Raw genomic sequence first — 18,678 nt, 5'->3', positions numbered from 1 at the left:
AGGTATTTTGACCTGGTCTTACAGAGGCTGTGAAAGCTTTTTTTTTTCTCAATAAATGAAAACATTTATGCACTGATGACTGTTCCATCTAAAGGCATACTACATAGCAGCAAACAGAAGTAATTTTACAGAGAAACTTTTGCATATGGCTTGAAAAAAAACCCATCAAGAATTGACATTGAGATAGGTGATCTCCCCAGTCACACTCAGGAAAAATGCAGTTTCACATTTATGTCAGGAAAAAACAAACAATGGACATATTTAAATAATCATTAAAAACAAGATGCCTGGCACAAGGCAGGTTCCAACCCTGTTCTGCCAAACATCTTCTGGAATCTTTCTGGATATTATCTAAAGCCTTCTTAGTTGCATTGCTCATGTAAAAGAACTGTAATCAAGGTTCACCCAAGCAAAAGGTTCTCTCAAGGGAAATCACGTGAAAGGACATTTTTCTTGTCTTCATGTTTGACATTCAGGAGTAGTGATGAGAAAAGGCAGGCACAGGAGTCTTTCAGAAAACCACCAGAGAGCAGTGGCAGCATTTCATAGGGATGTGAACCGGTCATCATCTGCTGCAAAGACTCCATTAATGTGGCCTGCTTTTATATCAAGTGCTTCACAAGGAATCCCGTTTTCTAGTGTCACTTCAACTTTCTCTTCTAAATTTTCTCTCTCTGTTGACTCTTTATTCTTTCTAAAAACAAGAAAGAAAACATCATCTTATTTTGTTGACCTGCAGCACTCCACCATGATTCCACAGAAAGAAAACTGCGTATTTATTTAGAAGTTTGTCATTGGTTATGCTCCTAAAGGCACAATCTGGTGTACTTCCTTGCTGTGGTAAATACACCAGATGGGTGTATCTACATAGCTGGGGAACCCACAGATTGGAAGCCCAAGTTTAGCAGTTTGAGCTCAGAACTGGAGACCGGAAAACCTTAAGCAGACATGTTGTAAGTGTTAAATATTATTTCACCTTCTACTTCTGCAACATGACTAGAAGGTGCAAAAGAAAAGCTGGAGCAAAACAAAATTTGAAAAAAATCTCTAAATATGTTTGGGATTTTTTACCTTCAGGAAGGTCTACACTAAGCTTGTAGTCTGACCCTGCAATGTATGTCACAGATCACACCCCATGATCTGTACTAAATAAAACATATTTTTTAGAAACAGATCAGTCTTAGACTAACTGTAGCCTCCAAATGTGGAGACATCCATGACATCCATGATTACCTTCCTCAGAACATTCATTATTACTTTCTTAGGTAATCTCAATGCGGCAAATCTGCATTTTTTTTTTCTTCGAACTTCATTAGCAGCCACCTTCCTACCCAGTATTTTATACTTTTATCTTCTAGATCAAACAATTGCATGGGTTTCACTTTTCCAGACTCCAGCTGTCCCAAAAACATAACAATGGTTGAATAAAATTCTTTACATTAAAAAAACCCTAAAAAATATTATCTAAAATACAATCATTATAAGATGTAATAAACAAATATCAGGTCATGATGTTCCTTTAATTCCAGATTTATTCTGACCTTGGGAACAATTCGTTCATAGTTGAAAAACCTGCTGTACTTTATGGCCTGCAGCATCAGCGGTTTCAGAGGACAAGAAACTCAAAGGTCAGGTGCATTGTTTCTTCCTATCTCACAACATGCACTGTAACAATCTGACTCAGGACAACTGTAAAAATCTGACTCAGAGTAACTGCTAATGACAGAGTTATTAACAATAATAAAATTTTATAGGCTTTTGGGAGATTCTTCACATTACAGACTTGCTAAAATAAACTTGGGGTGTAGTAGCGGAAACCTCTGACCTCTGGCTGCTCTCACACTGATAAAAAGGAGTGCTCTTTAACACAAAACTGTGGGGGCAGAACATAAAAGTTACTAAGAAGGAGGTTCAAAAGAAATGAGAGGAGTAGAAGATATGTGAAACTCATTACCAGAGGAATTCAGAGAAGCTAAAATTTCCATTAATCCAAGGGGTGACTCAACGCCTTAAGTTCAGGGAAGTTAAGGGAAGAGGAAGTTAAAGGAAGAGAAAACATACAAGAAGATCAAATTCATCTCAGGAAGGCCCAAAGCTGCAAATGAATTCCTGGGAGAACTAATACAGGGAAAGAACTTGTGCTGACTCTGTTTTCACTCTTCCCAAGGCAATTTTTATGGCCCCTGCTGCAGGGGGATAAGGGGAGACTTTGGACTAGTTCAGGATAGACTGCAGAGGATGATCCTGCCCTGGGCATGTGGCAAATCTACTGCTGTAGGGGGAGGTGTCCTATTGCTGCAAGGATAGGAGAACAAACACAAGGCTGGGAGACAGTGTGTCTGACCCAGCTCACTGCAGGCACTGAATTCAGCACATCTCTCACTTCAATAAATAATGCATGAGTCTAACTCAATACTGAAACTTCTCTGTAAGCCAACTCCCCTTCCCTGACACCCTGAGCATGGACAGCCTGGAGCACGTGCTTTTGGTCTTATCTGAACTGAGGTATTTTAAAGGCCTTTAAAGACAAAATGCCAGATTTATGAGAAGATGACACCATCCTAGGGATCAGATTTCCAACACAGCTTACTAGGCAACAGGGTTCCCATTATGTAAGCTCTGGATAGACTTCTAAGAAAACTAATCATTGAACATGCTGAAGTCTTTGAAAACCTGGTCACTTACTTCCCTATCTGACAAAAAGATCAGTGCTTTTAAAATCCTCTTCTCTTAATTTTTTTTCCCAAGAAGCCAAATAGCCCAGACCATCCCTTTTACCTCTATAGTCCTTGCAACAGTAGATAGAAGAAATATATTCTTGGTTTACCCTCTCTCTTACTTCCCCACCCCTGCCTGCAGATGTTATTGATGTGAAAGGAGGGTTACAGTTCAGCCACAGATGAACCTGCTCTGAGGAAAAGTTTTATGTAATGGTACAGTAGGGAAACAGAGGGAGAAGTGAAAAAAGCATAGCAACTAAAAGGACAAGAGCATGAGACAGAGAGGGTGCCAAGTGAGCACAGGCAGGCAGCAACAAGCCATATTAATGGCAGCCTGATGATAAGAGCATGCAGTTTGCACCATATTGAGGGGAACTGCTCAAGCTCAGCTAAGTTATTTTAAAAATACAGGGGGGAATCCTGTCTTTCAGCCTGATATGAAGCACAAGTGATTATTTTAGCTGGAAAAATCCCAGCTATTTATCCTAGTTTATTTTATTACACTTACGTGAAATGTTCAAAGACTCCCTTAAATTTAGGCACTATAAAGAAACGCAGAGCCATGATACCACAGAAAGCAGGTATGGGCTTCAGGTAGCAACATCACTCAGTTTTACAGAAGAGGTTGCCTATGTTTAGGGCCGGAAATAATTCAATCCATACAACATGGTTGTGATAGGGCTTTCACTATCCACAGATTCCAAATACCTTCCCAGACTCTTTTCCCAACAGTACCTTTCATCTATTGTTTACTGAGTTTTGTGGGGTTTTTTAGAAAACAGGAAGGGGTTTTGGAAATTCATGTAACTCCTCTGATTGCAGAATATAACTGAAGGGATTCTGACTACACTACTAAAGGTTCTCTATGAGAAGCACTTAACCTTCCCAAGTGCTGATCTTCTGAGGTCTTTTAACATTCTTCAAGGTAATAAAAAGGCAGGAAGGAGAAGTGTCTGCAACATACCACTTTTTATACATTAATTCCTTTTTCTGATATATTTGGGGATACAATCCATTATACAGTCAATAATTTTGATATTATCTGGTTATCAACAGGAATTTTACCCTTTTTCAGTTCTTCTGCTGTTCCTGTATGAACTTATTGCTGAAGTCATAATTTTGTGTAAATCTAAACTCTGTGGCAGCCAAAAGCATGGTAGAAGGTGAACTTCTATGGCAGAATCTCAACTCAGCTGAGAAATTTCTATTCCTTATGCTCAACTCAGAGCCAGCAGAGGATCAAAACTCCACCTGCTCTCTGTGTTGGTCCCACATGCTCACACTAGGGAAGCATGAATACCCTTCTCTTTTTCACCAGTGCCACCAGGGCAGAAATGGAGAGGAAAAGAGAGTATTTCTCTCCTACCCTACCACCAGAAAAACTCCTAAGCTTATGGGGAGATCTGCCCATGAACCTATGAAGGGCTGCATATTTTGAGCTCATCAGGTCATGAATGGTAAATGAAACCCTGCTCTGTTCCAGTAAGCAGCCCTCTTCAGCCACACTTTAATAATTACTGTGTGCTCTACTGAGTCTTAAGCTGCAGCAGCACAGTTTTTTTAGTCCTACCAGCTTTTGACACTACTGTCCTGGAAGGGACACAGTCACTGCCAGCCTTCCCCCTCCTGGCAGCCATGTGGGTGCTCTGTGAGAGGAGACTCACCCCTGGCACAATAAACCTTCCCAAGAATGACATTAATTGTCTTTTTAAAGCTCATCTCTAGTTAGGTGGCCTCCAGGATCATATTCTTGCACTCTCCATTTCCTCATTACATCCCAAAATTGCTATTGCATGTGTACATTGCAGTTAAAAATTTTAAGTCTTTTCCTCAGAAAAGAAGAGATAGGTTATCTTTACCTAGCTAGAGAAGGATGCACAGCATTAATCTGTCTGAGGCTGCTTTGAAACACAAATCCAGCTCAGCTGACCTAACTAGTCAGTATTCCACTAAAACAGAAGAAAGGCTAGGCTGCTTACTTCTTGTGTTTCTGAATCCCTGAAACAATGAGGAAAACAATCCCAGCCACAATGAGACAAAGAACAACACCAAATACAATAAGCCAGACAGGTGTAGAGGGTTCAACAGGAGGTGATAAGGTTGAGGTTATCTTCAGGAACTGCAGTGTTTTGTCACTCAGTAGGAAGGCATTGTTGATTCTGTTCCGGTTCATCCTTAAAAAAAAAAAAAAAAAAAAATCACAACTCTTTATAAAGGTATTTTACAAGTTAGAAACAGGAAGTTCTTAGCCTTAATGGAAAGTCAGCATTCCTGGACAGGACTGAAAGCCATGGCATGTTTTAAGACTCATAATTCCATAAGCTGTCTGCCATTTGGAAAAGATTTCCTTACTGATATGAAAGGATCATTGTGAACAGATGAAATAAGCATTGTTTACCCTCATCTAGTGGCTTGAGTTTCAGAATTATGTGCTGAAAACACATGCAGGCAACTACGAGTGCATTTCATGTTTGTATATGCATAACTATATCTTGTGTATATTTATGCAAAATCTTGAGTATCATACAGAGCTCTGACATGGTTTACCTTCCTCTTTATTCTTACTTTGTAGGAATCTCAAACAACAAAACTGTAGTCCATGACTAGTGCTATGCGCTACCCTAGCATGAAGAATTGTAATAAAGGTTTTGTATGGAAGCCTGCAACCAGAAGCAATTGAACAAAAAAACATTCTAGTTTTATAGACCATTTTATTTCTTGTTTTTAAATTAGGTAGGAATTAAAACTTTTCATAAATAGCGTATTCTTTATCAGGTGACAGACAACAGTTAAAAACCAAACAATAACACCATCCAATTTCTGTGCCAAACAGGGCACATAAAAGACTTAAATAAATCAGCTTATGCTACTGAATGTATCAAAGAATAACAGAAATGCAAAACCCCCGCATTCCAGCACTCTTACAGAGAGCTTCAGTGAATAAATAATCTGCTTCCTTCACTAATGCTATGAAGCTATTGTTTGGTGTCTCTGTAGGAAATAGTTTAATCTGCTCATAAGCTTAAATTAATCTTTCCAAAAGAACGCATACTCATTCATCAGGAATTAGGCATTACACCTCCATTGCGATAACACGAATTTTCAAGACAGAACAGAATGCCTGAAAACAAAGAGATCCATTTTCCACTCCATGCTTGAGAAATATATGTGTGTTATGCTGCTTGAGGGACTCATCCCTATAAACCCCTGGTGAAGGTTTTTTTGGACCATTGAAGTCAGATTATCCCATTTTTTCTTTTTTCCTTGTCAGCTCCAAATTCTTCCTTTTACTTGCTCCAGAATGTGACAGTAGAAGGCAAAGTGATTTGTTATGCACTGTAGTTTGTACAAGCAATGCTCAACTGGGATATTGACTGGCATTCTAGAAGGAGCTGGTATGAAAAGAATGTGAGCACAAGATTGCTTAAACCAAGCTGGGACACAGCCAGCTCTGCTCATGAGGAGCTCACACGAGCTCTTCTCATGTGAAAGCTGACTTCTAAATTAAGTCAGACGAATTGTTAGTGAGAAGCACTGAAGGGGAGCCTATGGTCATTGGCCCAGGTGTAGATGTGCATGTAGCATGCAGTAAAAACCAAATTATATTATTCTCACCCAGAAAGTGTGCCCTTCCATCACCTGTCTCACTGGGAAATGTGATGAGAGCTGGATGAGAGCAGTGTGCCACACACTGGGCAGCACATCACAGGTGGAGCTCTGGAAAGGGATTAGATTTCTTGAGAGTCTCCAGCATCAACAGACACTCTTTCCAAAGTTACAATCCCAAGGCTCACGTTGTTTGCATTCTGTGGGACTGTTAAACATCCTCTAATCTCACATTCATTAAACAGTACTGTGCCCTCAGTGTTTTAGCAACTTGGATTAGTTCATCCTTAAAGAGGCAGAGTGCTCATTCATAAAAGGCCCAGAGAGAGAAAACATCCTCAGTGGACAAGGAAGAAAACATTGCAAAAGCAGTGACTGTACCTGATGGCTGCCTCTACCTCACTTCCAGGAACAGTTGTCACATTTTTGGAAGAGTCTGTGACCACAAACCAGAAGGACACCCGGTCTGTCACATTGCAGAGCAGCACATTGGAAATTCTGCAGACAAATAAAACAAAAATCATCATTAAAGAAGCATGGAAAGAATTATTGAAATATTTTATATTTTCTTAAAATATTTTTCTCAACTAAGGGGGAAAATTTTTTTATTTTTAAAAAAGCTAACAGTTAGTACTCAAGAAGAAATATCACTCACACATCTCCCATTTCCCATATGATTTTAAAGAAGTCAAGCTTATGAAGACCAAATGAGTCTTCAAACAAATTTCTAAATCTATTACAGACTTTCACGGTCTTGGACACACATTTAGTGTAATCAAATGGAAAAATACATATTTTAATAACAATCATAATTGGCTATGATAAAGGCCATATAATGGAGCAAGTGCATTGGTGAACTAAGAATTCTGGTTTTGACAGCAAATACCACAGGAACCAGTCATTGAGAATTGCCCACGTGATTGTGAAGTAAGTGCAGGTCTTCTACAAGATGCATTTGTTGGAGGGAAGATCAGTGCAATTGATGTTATAGTTTTTGACATCTTTGTTCACAGAGCCACGCACAGAGTGGATGGCACAAGCTAACTTTAGTCATTCTACTGGCACCGGCCTCTTCCTTTTAGCTTATGCTGTATCAAATATTTATATTATCTATTTTAAAGGAAGATTGTTCAGTTTCATGTGAAAGGGGCACAGGCAGGCAGCTTCTCATGGCATACTAAGAAAATGGTCTGCAAAATGCCTTTTAAACGCGATTTTCTTTTCAGATTTCTACTGGTAAATGGTGGAAACATCAGAAAAGCCTTCTGGAATGACACCATCACGAATATTTAAGCAAACGAAGCGAAAACCGACCCGTTCTAGACCCGGGACAGGGCCCGGGGGCGCCCCGCGCTCTGCTCGGCAGCGCCACCTGTCGGCCGCCGGCAGCACCGCCCCGGCCCCGCGGGGGCCGCGACTGGGACTGGCGGGACTGGGGGGACTGGGGGGACTGGGGGGATTGGGGGAATTGGGGGACTGGAGGGACTGGGGGCACTGGGGGGACTGGGAGAATTGGGGGATTGGGGGAATGGGGGTACTGGGGGGACTGGGGGGACCGGGGGGATGGGGGGGGACTGGTGGGATTAGTGGGACTGAGGGGACTGGGGGGACTGGGGGGACTAGGGGGATTGGGGGTGAGAGGGACAGGAGGGAGAGAGAGTGCCCATGCCTGGGCATTCCCCATCCAGCCAGGGATCTGCTTGTAAGGCAGATCACAGTGCCTCATTATGGATATTTTGTAGAAATGTTTTACTTCCCGATGAAAACTTTTTTTGAGTGATGTTTTGGGTGCCCCAGGTAGTGCAATAGATCATTTTACAGAGGTCTGTCTATCATCCATCTATCTATCTATCTATCTATCTATCTATCTATCTATCTATCTATCTATCTATCTATCTCATGAATCATAGAAGAGCTTTGGCTGAAAAGGACCTTAGAGATTTATTCCAACTCTCATGCCATGGGCAGTGAGCCTTCCACTAGACCAAGCTGCTCAGAGCTCCATCCAGCCTGGCTTTGCATACTGCCATGGATGGGGCATCCACAGCTTCTCTGGGCAACCTGTGCCAGTGAATCACCACCAGTAAAGAATTTCTCACTAATATCTAATCTAAACCTACTCTTTGACTTTGAAGACATTCCCATTTGTCCTGTCATATGCCCTTGTCAAAAGTCTCTTTCCATCCTTCTCGTGGGCTCCCTTCAGGTACTGGAAGGTGCTATAAGGTCATGCCAGAAGTCTCTCTTTTCCAGGCTAACCAAACTAAATTGTCTCATCTTTTCCTGGAAGGAGAGGTGCTCCAGTCCTCTAATCTCAGAATCACAGAATATTCTGAGTTGGAAGGGACCCACTAAGATCATTAAGTCCAGCTCTTATGGGAGTGATCCACACAGGGATCAAAGCCACAACCTTGGCATTATTAACACCATGCTCCAACTGAGATGATTTAATTTTGGCTTTTTGGAGCTCACTCCAACAGTTCCATATCCTTCATGTGCTGGAGACCACAGAGCTGGATGCAGCATCCCATGTGGGGTCTCACCAGAGCAGAGCAGAGCAGAGCAGAGCAGAGCAGAGCAGAGCAGAGCAGAGCAGAGGGGCAGAATCCCCTCTCTTGCCCTGCTGGCCACACTGCTTTGGATGCAGCCCAGGATGCAGTCAGCTTTCTGGGATATAAGCACTCATTCCAGAGAGATATGCAGTAAAATGGAAAGCAGTGATTTTGCAGAGCCAAAATGACCACTTTTACCTCTCTAGAACAGTATCAACTTTACAGAGAATTTTTATGGATAAAAGAGGAAAGCCATCCTCTGGAATTTGAAAAGATGTTCACATCAGTTGCTGGCAACAGTCAGAAGATGAAAGCAGATTTATTCTTTGCAATACAAAGAGAAAGCACAAAATTTACAGGAGAGGGGAAAAATGCCTACTTTTGGCTGGTGGCTGACAAACTCTTGCTGACTTCACAGAATATTTAAAATTGTAACTGCAGAGGAAGTTTTCTATCTCGGTGTTTATAACAGTAGGACCCAAAACTTCATGTTGCCAAAGTTCCTAAAGCTGCAGCTTCTGTGGTGCAATCAAAAACTGGGTCAAGTGGGAAATCTGAGTTGTGTTGCCCTACAGATGTTCTTGAAATAGGGTAAGAAAGATTGATCCCCAAAAAGACAGATAAAGGCAGACAAGGACTGGCAGAACACCCAGACTGTCATATCCTCATTCAAAGACTCTTCAAGCTAGGGTCTCCCCTAAAGTGCCAAGGTTTTTAGCATGAGACAAGGCATTCAATCACCACAGGGGTAGCATCTCTCTGTAGAACCAACAGCTGCCCCCCGAAACAAGGGGCAGCAAGGTTTGCACAAGGATTTGTAAATTTGGCTTCTTTTCTTTTCCCTCTTCTTTCTAAAATCCTTCTCCATTACAAGCATCCAAACTCTGGTTTCACCGCCATCACTTTTTCATCAGCAGAATACAAATTCCATAGACCCTTCCAGGCCCCAAAGAGAATAATCCCACTCATGAGAAGTTCAAAGGGAATGAGTAAACACCAAAACAGACTGGTTCAACAAGCACCCATGCGGCAATTTCTGTGCAGTGGTGCACTCTTTTTCCTCCCATGCCATCTGATTGCAGGTTCGGTTCACAACACAGAGAACCATTGCAACTATGCCATCACACTGTATAGATCTGACAAACCTGGCTTCTCCAGGCACTAAGGAAGTGTATTTGTAAATTTATATATGGACTTTTTTTTCCTTTCCTTAGCAGTTGATAGACTTTTGACATGGGATTATAGGAGACTGTTACCATCAAAATGACAAAATCCTGGTTTGGCCTTATGGCACCATGGCAAAAGTCCAAAATTGCATTTCCTATAATACACCAGGGAGTATAGTGCAGGAAACCCTGGCAATTCCTTGGCCTGAAACACCATCATTGCTCCTTATGGAGATTTAAATGATTGCTTAGGGGTAAGAAAGAGCTGTCAGAGAGTCAAAGGAGCTGAGTGCCCACAATGGCTGTTAGCTCATGGAAGAAGCACAGTCCCCAAGCCCCAGGTGCCTATCTCCAGCTCTCCCAAAAGCATCACGCCTCTTCCAACACAGGGCTCTGCAGCTGCATCTGCAAAGGAACACTATTTTCCTCCCAGCAGCCACGGGATCACTTTGATTTAACAGCTTTACTCCAGACTCTTTATTTTGTTGTTCTAAATGGTCACAATATTTTTAGTATCAAAAAATAGCCTGTCTTAGGAAGATGGATAATGTTGATGAATTTTTTTTCTGATCACTTCATAAGGAAAATTTCAGCTTTTTTTATCTATAAACGGGAGAAAGATGTACCAAAAGTAGATTCTGTTATTTGAATGAAAACAAATGTGTTGACATTCTTTCTGCTCTAAAGATTAACTAGTCTCAGGCCCAAAAGAGATGCATATTATTTCAAATGAGTCACAGATTAGAGAAACCAGGGTTGCTAACACAGGCTACAACAACAATTTTTTAACACTGAGAGATCAAAGGTTGCCTTATGCAGTTCATGACCATATGAATTGAGAATCAATTGAAAGGCCATATTAAAGCAGGAAATAATTGGGTGTTAATTCTCCACTGAAAAAGAAATATTTATTTGTAACTATTAATAGTTATTGAGTAATGTGATTGATTGTACCTATCTTCTGTTTTGTGCAAACTTGAAAATTTGACAGGCCTTTCAAACATTAAACACTGCTCCATGATTTATTAAATTTCAGTTTGGAAATTAACTTTAGAGAGCTCGAGATGTAACGTGCAATCCTCTCCATTCTGTGCTGGGTCATTCAGTGGTTACACAAGGGCAGCAACAGCATCAGCTGCTGTTTGCAGCAGCACATTGAAATGCTTGTCATCACAGCCTGGCTTTTATCCACCTTCAGAAACCTAACAAGAGGTGACTTCAAATATCAAAAATTATGGGGCAGACTGCAACAATGGTTATCCTGATCCACCAGACAAATTATTCTGGGGTTTGATACAGTTTGTTGAAGTTAATGGCATTTGTGTCACATGTGGAAGTTAGTTGTGGCTGTGAGTTACTTCAAGGCTGTGGGTGTGTTAGAAATTAATGGGATTTTAAAGCAGAGGTCTGTCACATTCTGGCTATGGCCACATGCATAATTTACACCCTGGCAGAACCAGTATTTAGTTACATAAAATAATAGTGATCTTTTTCATAGGTTTTATTTTGAAAAAAACTTCAATTAACCAGATGCAAAATTTCCTTAAGTTTAGATGCTACCAGAATGCAATCATAGGCAATTTGTTTGTCCTTATATGACAGAATAATTTGGTCATTGGTCTTTTACATCTCCTGAAGAAAATCTGTTGACATTTTCCTGCAAAAGCTCATGTAGTGAAATGCAATTTATTTGCCAGCAGTGCAATGTAATTTATTTGCTACAAGCTCCTGCTTGTGCCTCTCTCTTCACCACAGCGAAGTGTCCTCACCAGTTCTGCCAGGGTGCTGTTCCTGTGCACAGCATCTGCTGTTCCCTCTGGGATGCTGGGTGCTCCCATACCTGCATGCCCACTGCAGAGGGGATGGAGCAGGACTGCACTCCTTCCTTCCAGCTGCCAGCCACTCCTTTCCTTTGTGGGGAAAGGAGTGTGTTATTTCCAGGACATCTAACAGGATGGAGGCTTTCACAGCCTTCCTGCTCCATGTAACAGGCAGATTATTTGAGGTGTACTGGGAGGTTCATCCAACCTCTCCACCACTAAACAGGGATTCTGAAGTCCCTTGGGATTTGAGAGAGATCTGTGCATAGGAGACTCTTCAGCCTGTTGCCTAGGAAGTAGTGTCAGATCTCAGAGCTGCACAGCTCCCCTTCAGGTGGAATGCTATCTATAATGACCTCAAAGGTTTCTCTAAGTCCTACCTGAGTTATCAGTTGGACTGATATTCTCCAATAAACACCCCATGAGGGGTGTACCCAAGTTATACCCCATGAGAAAGCCAGATACCATCCTAAAAAGAGGTGAAGATCCCCACAGCAGGGTGATTCCAAATATTATACTGACTTCTCTGACCAACTTAGTAGCAGGGAATTATTGATGTATGCAACACCACCTCCAAACTGGAGTAACACTGGCATCATCATATTTGTCCCTAGGAAAAACTCTCTAGATAGGAAACTGAATTAATGAGTATAAATTCTATGATTGCCCAGAGTGGGTAGGAAACTGAATTAATGAGTATAAATTCTATGATTGCCCAGAGTGGGTACAGATAACTGCCATTAAAACTTCTACTCCTTCCATACTGGCTTGATTTTTTCCCATTCCTGCAGCAACTTTACTTTAATCTGCAGAAAACCACAGTGCTTGAAGAGAAAAAAGATCACTTGCTTCTGACACAGGTTTTTGCTGTGTGAAAGCAGCATGACTTTGAAGGAAGAGAATAATTTTTAAAAAGGACCCAGGACTAAAATAAGTATACAAAACTGAATCTTTATGAAGCAGATGCTGAATGAAAACTCTGCTGCCTTGAAAACCTGAGAAAAGCCATACATAATCATTAGCTTGTATCTTGAACTAATTTTTTAAGTGCCATTTTAATTGGGTTGAGTAGCACACTTGGCTGTTTTTGTTAAGCTTGATGTATCAGCTCTTTTGCTCAAAGGAGACCACCTCTGAGGAATAAAAATGAAACAGCAGGAATCAAACACTCCTGTCACATGGAGGGGGAAATCCCCTTTTATTTAAGAGAAAGGCAGCAGCCCCAGTAATCATCATGCAACTAAAGTTAACTAATATCTTTTCAAATGTGGAATATGCTTCACCTGATGCAATGATGGCCTGAAGCAGTTTTATTTTTAAGTAAATTGAAAACATTATCCATGTTAGCCTACCAGAACTGTCAATCTTTCATTTCAGACTGAAAAACAATAAAAAATAATAGGCCTATGGAAATGCACTTACAAGGTTTTTCTTTTAAGAAAGATAAGAGCATCCTGAAAATACAGCTTGCTAAGTGCTCTGTCAAATCTGGTATCTAATTTCATAGAGTAGCAAGGATCAGAAACCAGCAAGGAACGTCCAATACCTCAGGGTAGATATAATCCCAAAACCAATTAAAGGCTGATTTCTATCTGCACTACAACATCTGAGACTCGGTGATGGTAGGTAACTCAGCTGCTGTGATATCAGGGATAGGAATGCAGAGCACAGCACTGGCACAGCTATCCACCTCCCAGGGCTCTGAGTCAGCTCATCCTCAGCACACTGCTGAAGCTGAGCTCTAAGGAAGGATGCACCAGAGCTGCTCACTCAAAGATCTGCGCTGCCTTTCCTGACCTCCCACAGTCTCCCTTCACCTCCACCCAGTAGAGTTTCCAGAAGGTGCCAAATCTTCCTGCTGCATTCTGCTGAAAGTGAACTGAGATCCACAGGGACACTGGTTCAAAGATTGAACATTGTTGAAATGGAGACAGTGTGATGTTGAATATGTAACTGGGTGTCAGAAGTACAGTGGAACAGCCTGCTTTTAGAATCTCTATGTAATGATTTCTGCAGCTTGCTACAGCAGAGGACAGGTCACTACATGCAGCATTGTTAATATGTATAAGGCAAATCCAAGCAGATGCTTACTGAGTTGTGCTCTTGCTGGAATATCTTCTCATTGCAAAAGCCACCATTGCTTTGAAGAGGTACTCTTCATTAGCATCCCAGGCATACTGTAAAGGGAGATGAAAAATAATTAGTTTCAGCACCAGTGCTGGCAGTACACAGAGGGAAAAGAGTCGCTGAACTTGAAATGCTGTATTGATCAAGAAAATGAATAAAAATTCTCTGGTTGTGCTAAGAAAATGAATGCCCATTATTTAGTGAGGACAAAGGACTTTTTCTAATGGAAAAAAAAAAAGGTGTAATAGAAACTGTATTATAAATCATATAAACTGCAAAGAATGTTTCCAAAAAATTAAATTAACTGAATATTTCTGAAAGCTGACCAAACTGGAGATATAAAGTTTATTATACCAAAGACTAGACATATTATTAGAATTCTCCTCACATAACTGCACTCATAGCCTTGCCTCTTTTGCTGGAGAAACTCAGTTAAAGTAGAAGGTTTAAATCCACCGTCTAAGACTATTTGGCTCTGCCTGAAAATAATAATAAAAAACCATTGTTTAAGGTGATCTCTGGGAGCTGGACATTAGGACACCAGGAAATAAACTGAGATTGCAGCCTTATTGCTGCACACTGTCCTGATTACAAGACGACACAAATATATTAAAAAGTATTATACTGCATGTGAGATAAAAGAGAGAAAATAGTATCCTCACTACGTCAATAAGAAGAATCATGTAGGCTCCAAAAACTGTTCTCTGTTGTCTTGATGAAAAATCATACTTTCATAATTTAAGTTTTCTGAGACAGCTTCACTGGGTTCCCCTGGGCTTTCACTCACATATGCAATTCTAAAGACCTGTAAGAACTGCATCTATTACATTCTTATAACAGGAGCCATGACTGAGGCATACTGATTGAATTTCTTTCCCTTTCAGCAGATTACAAAGATTATTAGTTTCTTGGAATTATATTAAGGGAGGTTGGAAACAGTTTTCTTCAGCCAGTCAGAACACAAATCTAATCTTTAACTTTCAGCATTAAAAAAATCTGCTCTGTAATCATCCAAACCAGAAACCCAGTGGTGTGGGCACTTAGCTCTGTTGTAAACTTGGACCTACTTTTCATGGTCCTTTATAACACATTCAAAAAACAGCAATGTACATCAAAAAAGCAGTAGATAGCATTGAAAATTCCAAATCTTAATTCTGGTTTATAAATTCTGATTTTGGGTACATGGAGATGCAACCTCTCCACGGAAAAAAAAAAAAAAGAGAATCCAACTTTCAGGTATCTGCAGCCCTCATGTTGTACTGGCATCCTGGGAAACTGAACAGGGATGGATGGAGTAAATTAAAGGGCAGAAAGTGATCTTATTTATCATCCCTAGATGAATGTTAAGTGAAATGGGCTCTCTGAGATGAGATAAGACAGCGACAACAAAGCTGAGGCAGAAGAGAACTTTAGCAGCACCAAAGTGCAGCTGCACTGCCGAGAACCTGGGTTCTGACTCACCACTCTTGCCTTGTGAATGAAGGGGTTGTGAACATACTGTGATAATGCTTGTCAACCTGGGAACTTAAATTGAAAAAAAAAAAACCCAGAGAGAAACTCCTTGGAAAAAAAGTTATAAAAGTCTGTGTTTTGATCCCACTGCACTGATGAAAATGTGAGAGTAATGAGAGCAACTAGTACTGAAAGAAAGAGATTGCGTAGTAAAGGAATTAATACAGATTGGAGCCATAGAACTATTTATCATAACTTTAAAGATATCTGTATTTAAACCATGAAGCACAATTTGCATTACTAAAAGGGAAGATCTGTTTTTTCTCTGTGTGGCACTATTGACTGAATCCCCACATGCCATCTGCAGTCTTTGAGAGCAGGTCCAAAAGGACAGGAAAGACGTCATTTGTTAGCCTGTGAATTAAACCAGCTGTAGAGATAATTTAATCAGTTGTCTTGAAAATAGATAATGATGAAGCACACTCCATTTCATGCTCACATGGACACAAATACAATGCAGCTCTACGAAGTGCATGGACTCAGTATGTTTATGTTTAGTGCAATGCATATATACATGCACAATTTCTCACAGCTCTCATAAATAATGCAGTAGCCTAGCACTTCTTTAAGTCAGAGTAACAAAAAGAGTATCTCAAATCAGGGAAGATAATTTGTAGTGAGGAATTCCAGGCTCAGTTGAAAGAGTAGGCGCTTGAAGAGTAGGAAAAGAGACAGAATAAACAGAAAATTGTGAGAAAGAGGGGGAGGAGACTGGCAGAGAAAGATCAGCAGAAATCAAGGGTCTTCCTGAGTCAGGAGGAGATATTGCAGACAACCTTCTGGGCAGAAGGGCAAGAAGCCCCAAGAAAATGGAGGCTAAATAGGAAGTAGAGGAGATGGACATGGCTGTGGGCTCCAGGTGAACAAGAACCCCTGTACATGAATGCTTACAGGAATATACAAGGGGGAGTCAACATAATGAGGAGGAAAAGTAAGGCAAAAACAACTTTAAGCTAAAAAACTGTATGAACTCAGGACAGGTGGGCATGAATTTCCAGAAAACTGTTTCCTATCAGCAGCTTTCTCTAATCAGAGGTGCAAAGAAACCTTGAATGATTTGGATTGGAAGGGACTCTGAAGATCATCTAGTTCCAACTCTCCTGCCATGGGCAGGGACACCTTCCACTAGAACTGATTCATTCTAACACAGGGCTTTCTCAGCTTCATCTTTATCCTCCAAATGCAAAGGCCTGGAGCACAGCTGATGACTGAGGATGTCCCTGTGCACTGCAGCTATTGATGCACACTTTCTGCTGCTCTAGAGGAAACATTAAATATCATTTGCAACCATATTTAAATATCATTTGGAACCACATGCTGTAAACATAACTGTTATCAATGAAACACTACATGATGGTATCAGAACTGTTAAATTTACCATCTTTATTGTACTACAAAGGAACCAACACAAAAACATTGGCTCGGTTGCACTTGCCATCCTTTATAAGTTAAGGAAGAGCAGAATTGGACACAGCTAACTGTGAAAGGCAGTCTTAAATGTCTCTTACTGAATGAAGAAGATGATGAGATAATGCATGAAAGATGATGAGTGTAGATTGCTGAGGGGGTGAAGTGCTGTAATAGTGCTGTAAAAGACAAAATTCAAGATATGAGAATATAATATTACAAGATTGCACAGAGCAACCTGGCCTGATTTCAGTGTTGACCTGGCTTTGAGCAGGTGAGGACTAGGGACCATCCAAGATCTCTTCCCTCCTGAATGGTTCTGTGCTTAACTTTACAGCCATTCAAACTGCAGAGTGGCTACAGACACACACTTCTGGATCCCATCTGGTGGCAAAACACAAGGTGTATGGCAGCCTTCCTTCTCTTCATCCTCTACCCTGGAAGCAGCCTGAATACATGAGGCTAAAGGGAAGTGCACTGTCTACTTCAGCTGGCTGCATCCCCTGAGGAGCCAAATCTTTGACTCTTATGGTGAAAATGAGTGATGACACCAAGTTACACAGACTTGTCAGTGCCCATCACTTCCTCTCACTCTCTAGTTGCCTCTGTCCCTTTTGAATTGACTCTCTACCCCTCTGTTGGCTCCATGAACAGAATGCAACTAGTGACTAGCAGCTATTCCAGAAGTTGCTCATAAAGTCAAAAACCATCCTCAGAGAGACGCATAAATCGCCTTCCATTTAGGCCTACAGGCCCTGTGTTTCCTCCCACAGATCAGCAAACACCACCTCTGTCAAGTACACCCATTATTTGCAAATAAAATGATAACAACTGAATACCTACTGCATCAGAGCTGGTCTTTCCAGCTCCATTGTGATAAGAACTAAATAAATACACCAAATGGAACTCCCTGGCTCAGAGTACAGTTTACCTGGTGAACAAATCAAAAAATGGTGTGCTGTTTTCATCAGTCTCATACACAGGGGATGGCATGCACTACACCATGAGAAAAGCTGCACCAACCTCTTTCCTATGCCCCTGAATGTACACTGGAGTTATCCTGCCACTCCTAGAGAAAAATTCCCACAGCATCTCAGCTTTCTGTTATCATGGAGCTTGAAGTGACCTGGAAATGAACCAAGCTGACCACGTTCTGCTGTGACACAATGACAGTATTACACTTTTCTTTGCTAAAATAAACAACACAAAGAAGTAAATTGCCCCAAATTCTTTAACAAAATGAATTTCAGTTCCATAGTAGTTTCAGTTTTCAATTTCAATCATTCACAGAGAAGACTGCAATGGCTATGAAAAGGAACTACTACCACCTGTGTACTTAATAAATGGTTTATTATTTGTGGATGATTTTCTGTGGCATCATACCACTTTCAGCAAGCTGTTGTTCTAAAATGCTGTTCTTGACTGTCCCATTCTTTGAGCTTTCACACACTTTGTTCTATGACATAAACAACTACAAAAAACCAATAGACTCCTCGGTTATGGCTTTTTTCCCAGCAATACAAAGTGCCTTCATGGGTAATGATTTGTCTCATACCCTTTTTGAGTGAAAAACAAAAAAAAAATATAAATGATCAAACAACCTCCCCTTATTTTACTACAGCTGGAAAAGGAAAAGGCACTAAAAAAGGACATTACCAGGAACAGAAATTTTTGTTCTTTGTTACTATGTTGAACCAAGATTAAATCAAAATATTAGCACTTATCATCAAGAGGAGCTTTGATAATTATTTTGACATCTTTTCAGCCA

At 40.7% G+C, this 18,678-nt stretch overlaps 1 protein-coding gene across 2 annotated transcripts in view; it reads right to left on the bottom strand.

Moving 5' to 3' along the window:
- Positions 1 to 363: 363 nt before the first annotated feature.
- Positions 364 to 18,678, bottom strand: part of CLTRN (collectrin, amino acid transport regulator) — a 26,748-nt gene continuing 8,433 nt past the window's right edge. For both annotated transcript variants that reach the window (XM_030950180.1, XM_030950270.1), the window contains exons 3-6: positions 13,956 to 14,041; positions 6,708 to 6,824; positions 4,700 to 4,894; positions 364 to 694 (exon numbers count right to left, since the gene is read on the bottom strand). In XM_030950180.1, the coding sequence (XP_030806040.1) occupies positions 544 to 694; positions 4,700 to 4,894; positions 6,708 to 6,824; positions 13,956 to 14,041 (549 nt within the window). In that variant the 3' untranslated portion in view covers positions 364 to 543. The remainder of the gene's footprint in view (positions 695 to 4,699; positions 4,895 to 6,707; positions 6,825 to 13,955; positions 14,042 to 18,678) is intronic.

Source organism: Camarhynchus parvulus, chromosome 1, assembly GCF_901933205.1.
Source record: "Camarhynchus parvulus chromosome 1, STF_HiC, whole genome shotgun sequence".
Lineage (NCBI taxonomy): Eukaryota > Metazoa > Chordata > Aves > Passeriformes > Thraupidae > Camarhynchus > Camarhynchus parvulus.
The sequence above is the reverse complement of the archived record's forward strand: the minus strand, read 5'-3'. Positions and strand labels throughout refer to the sequence as shown.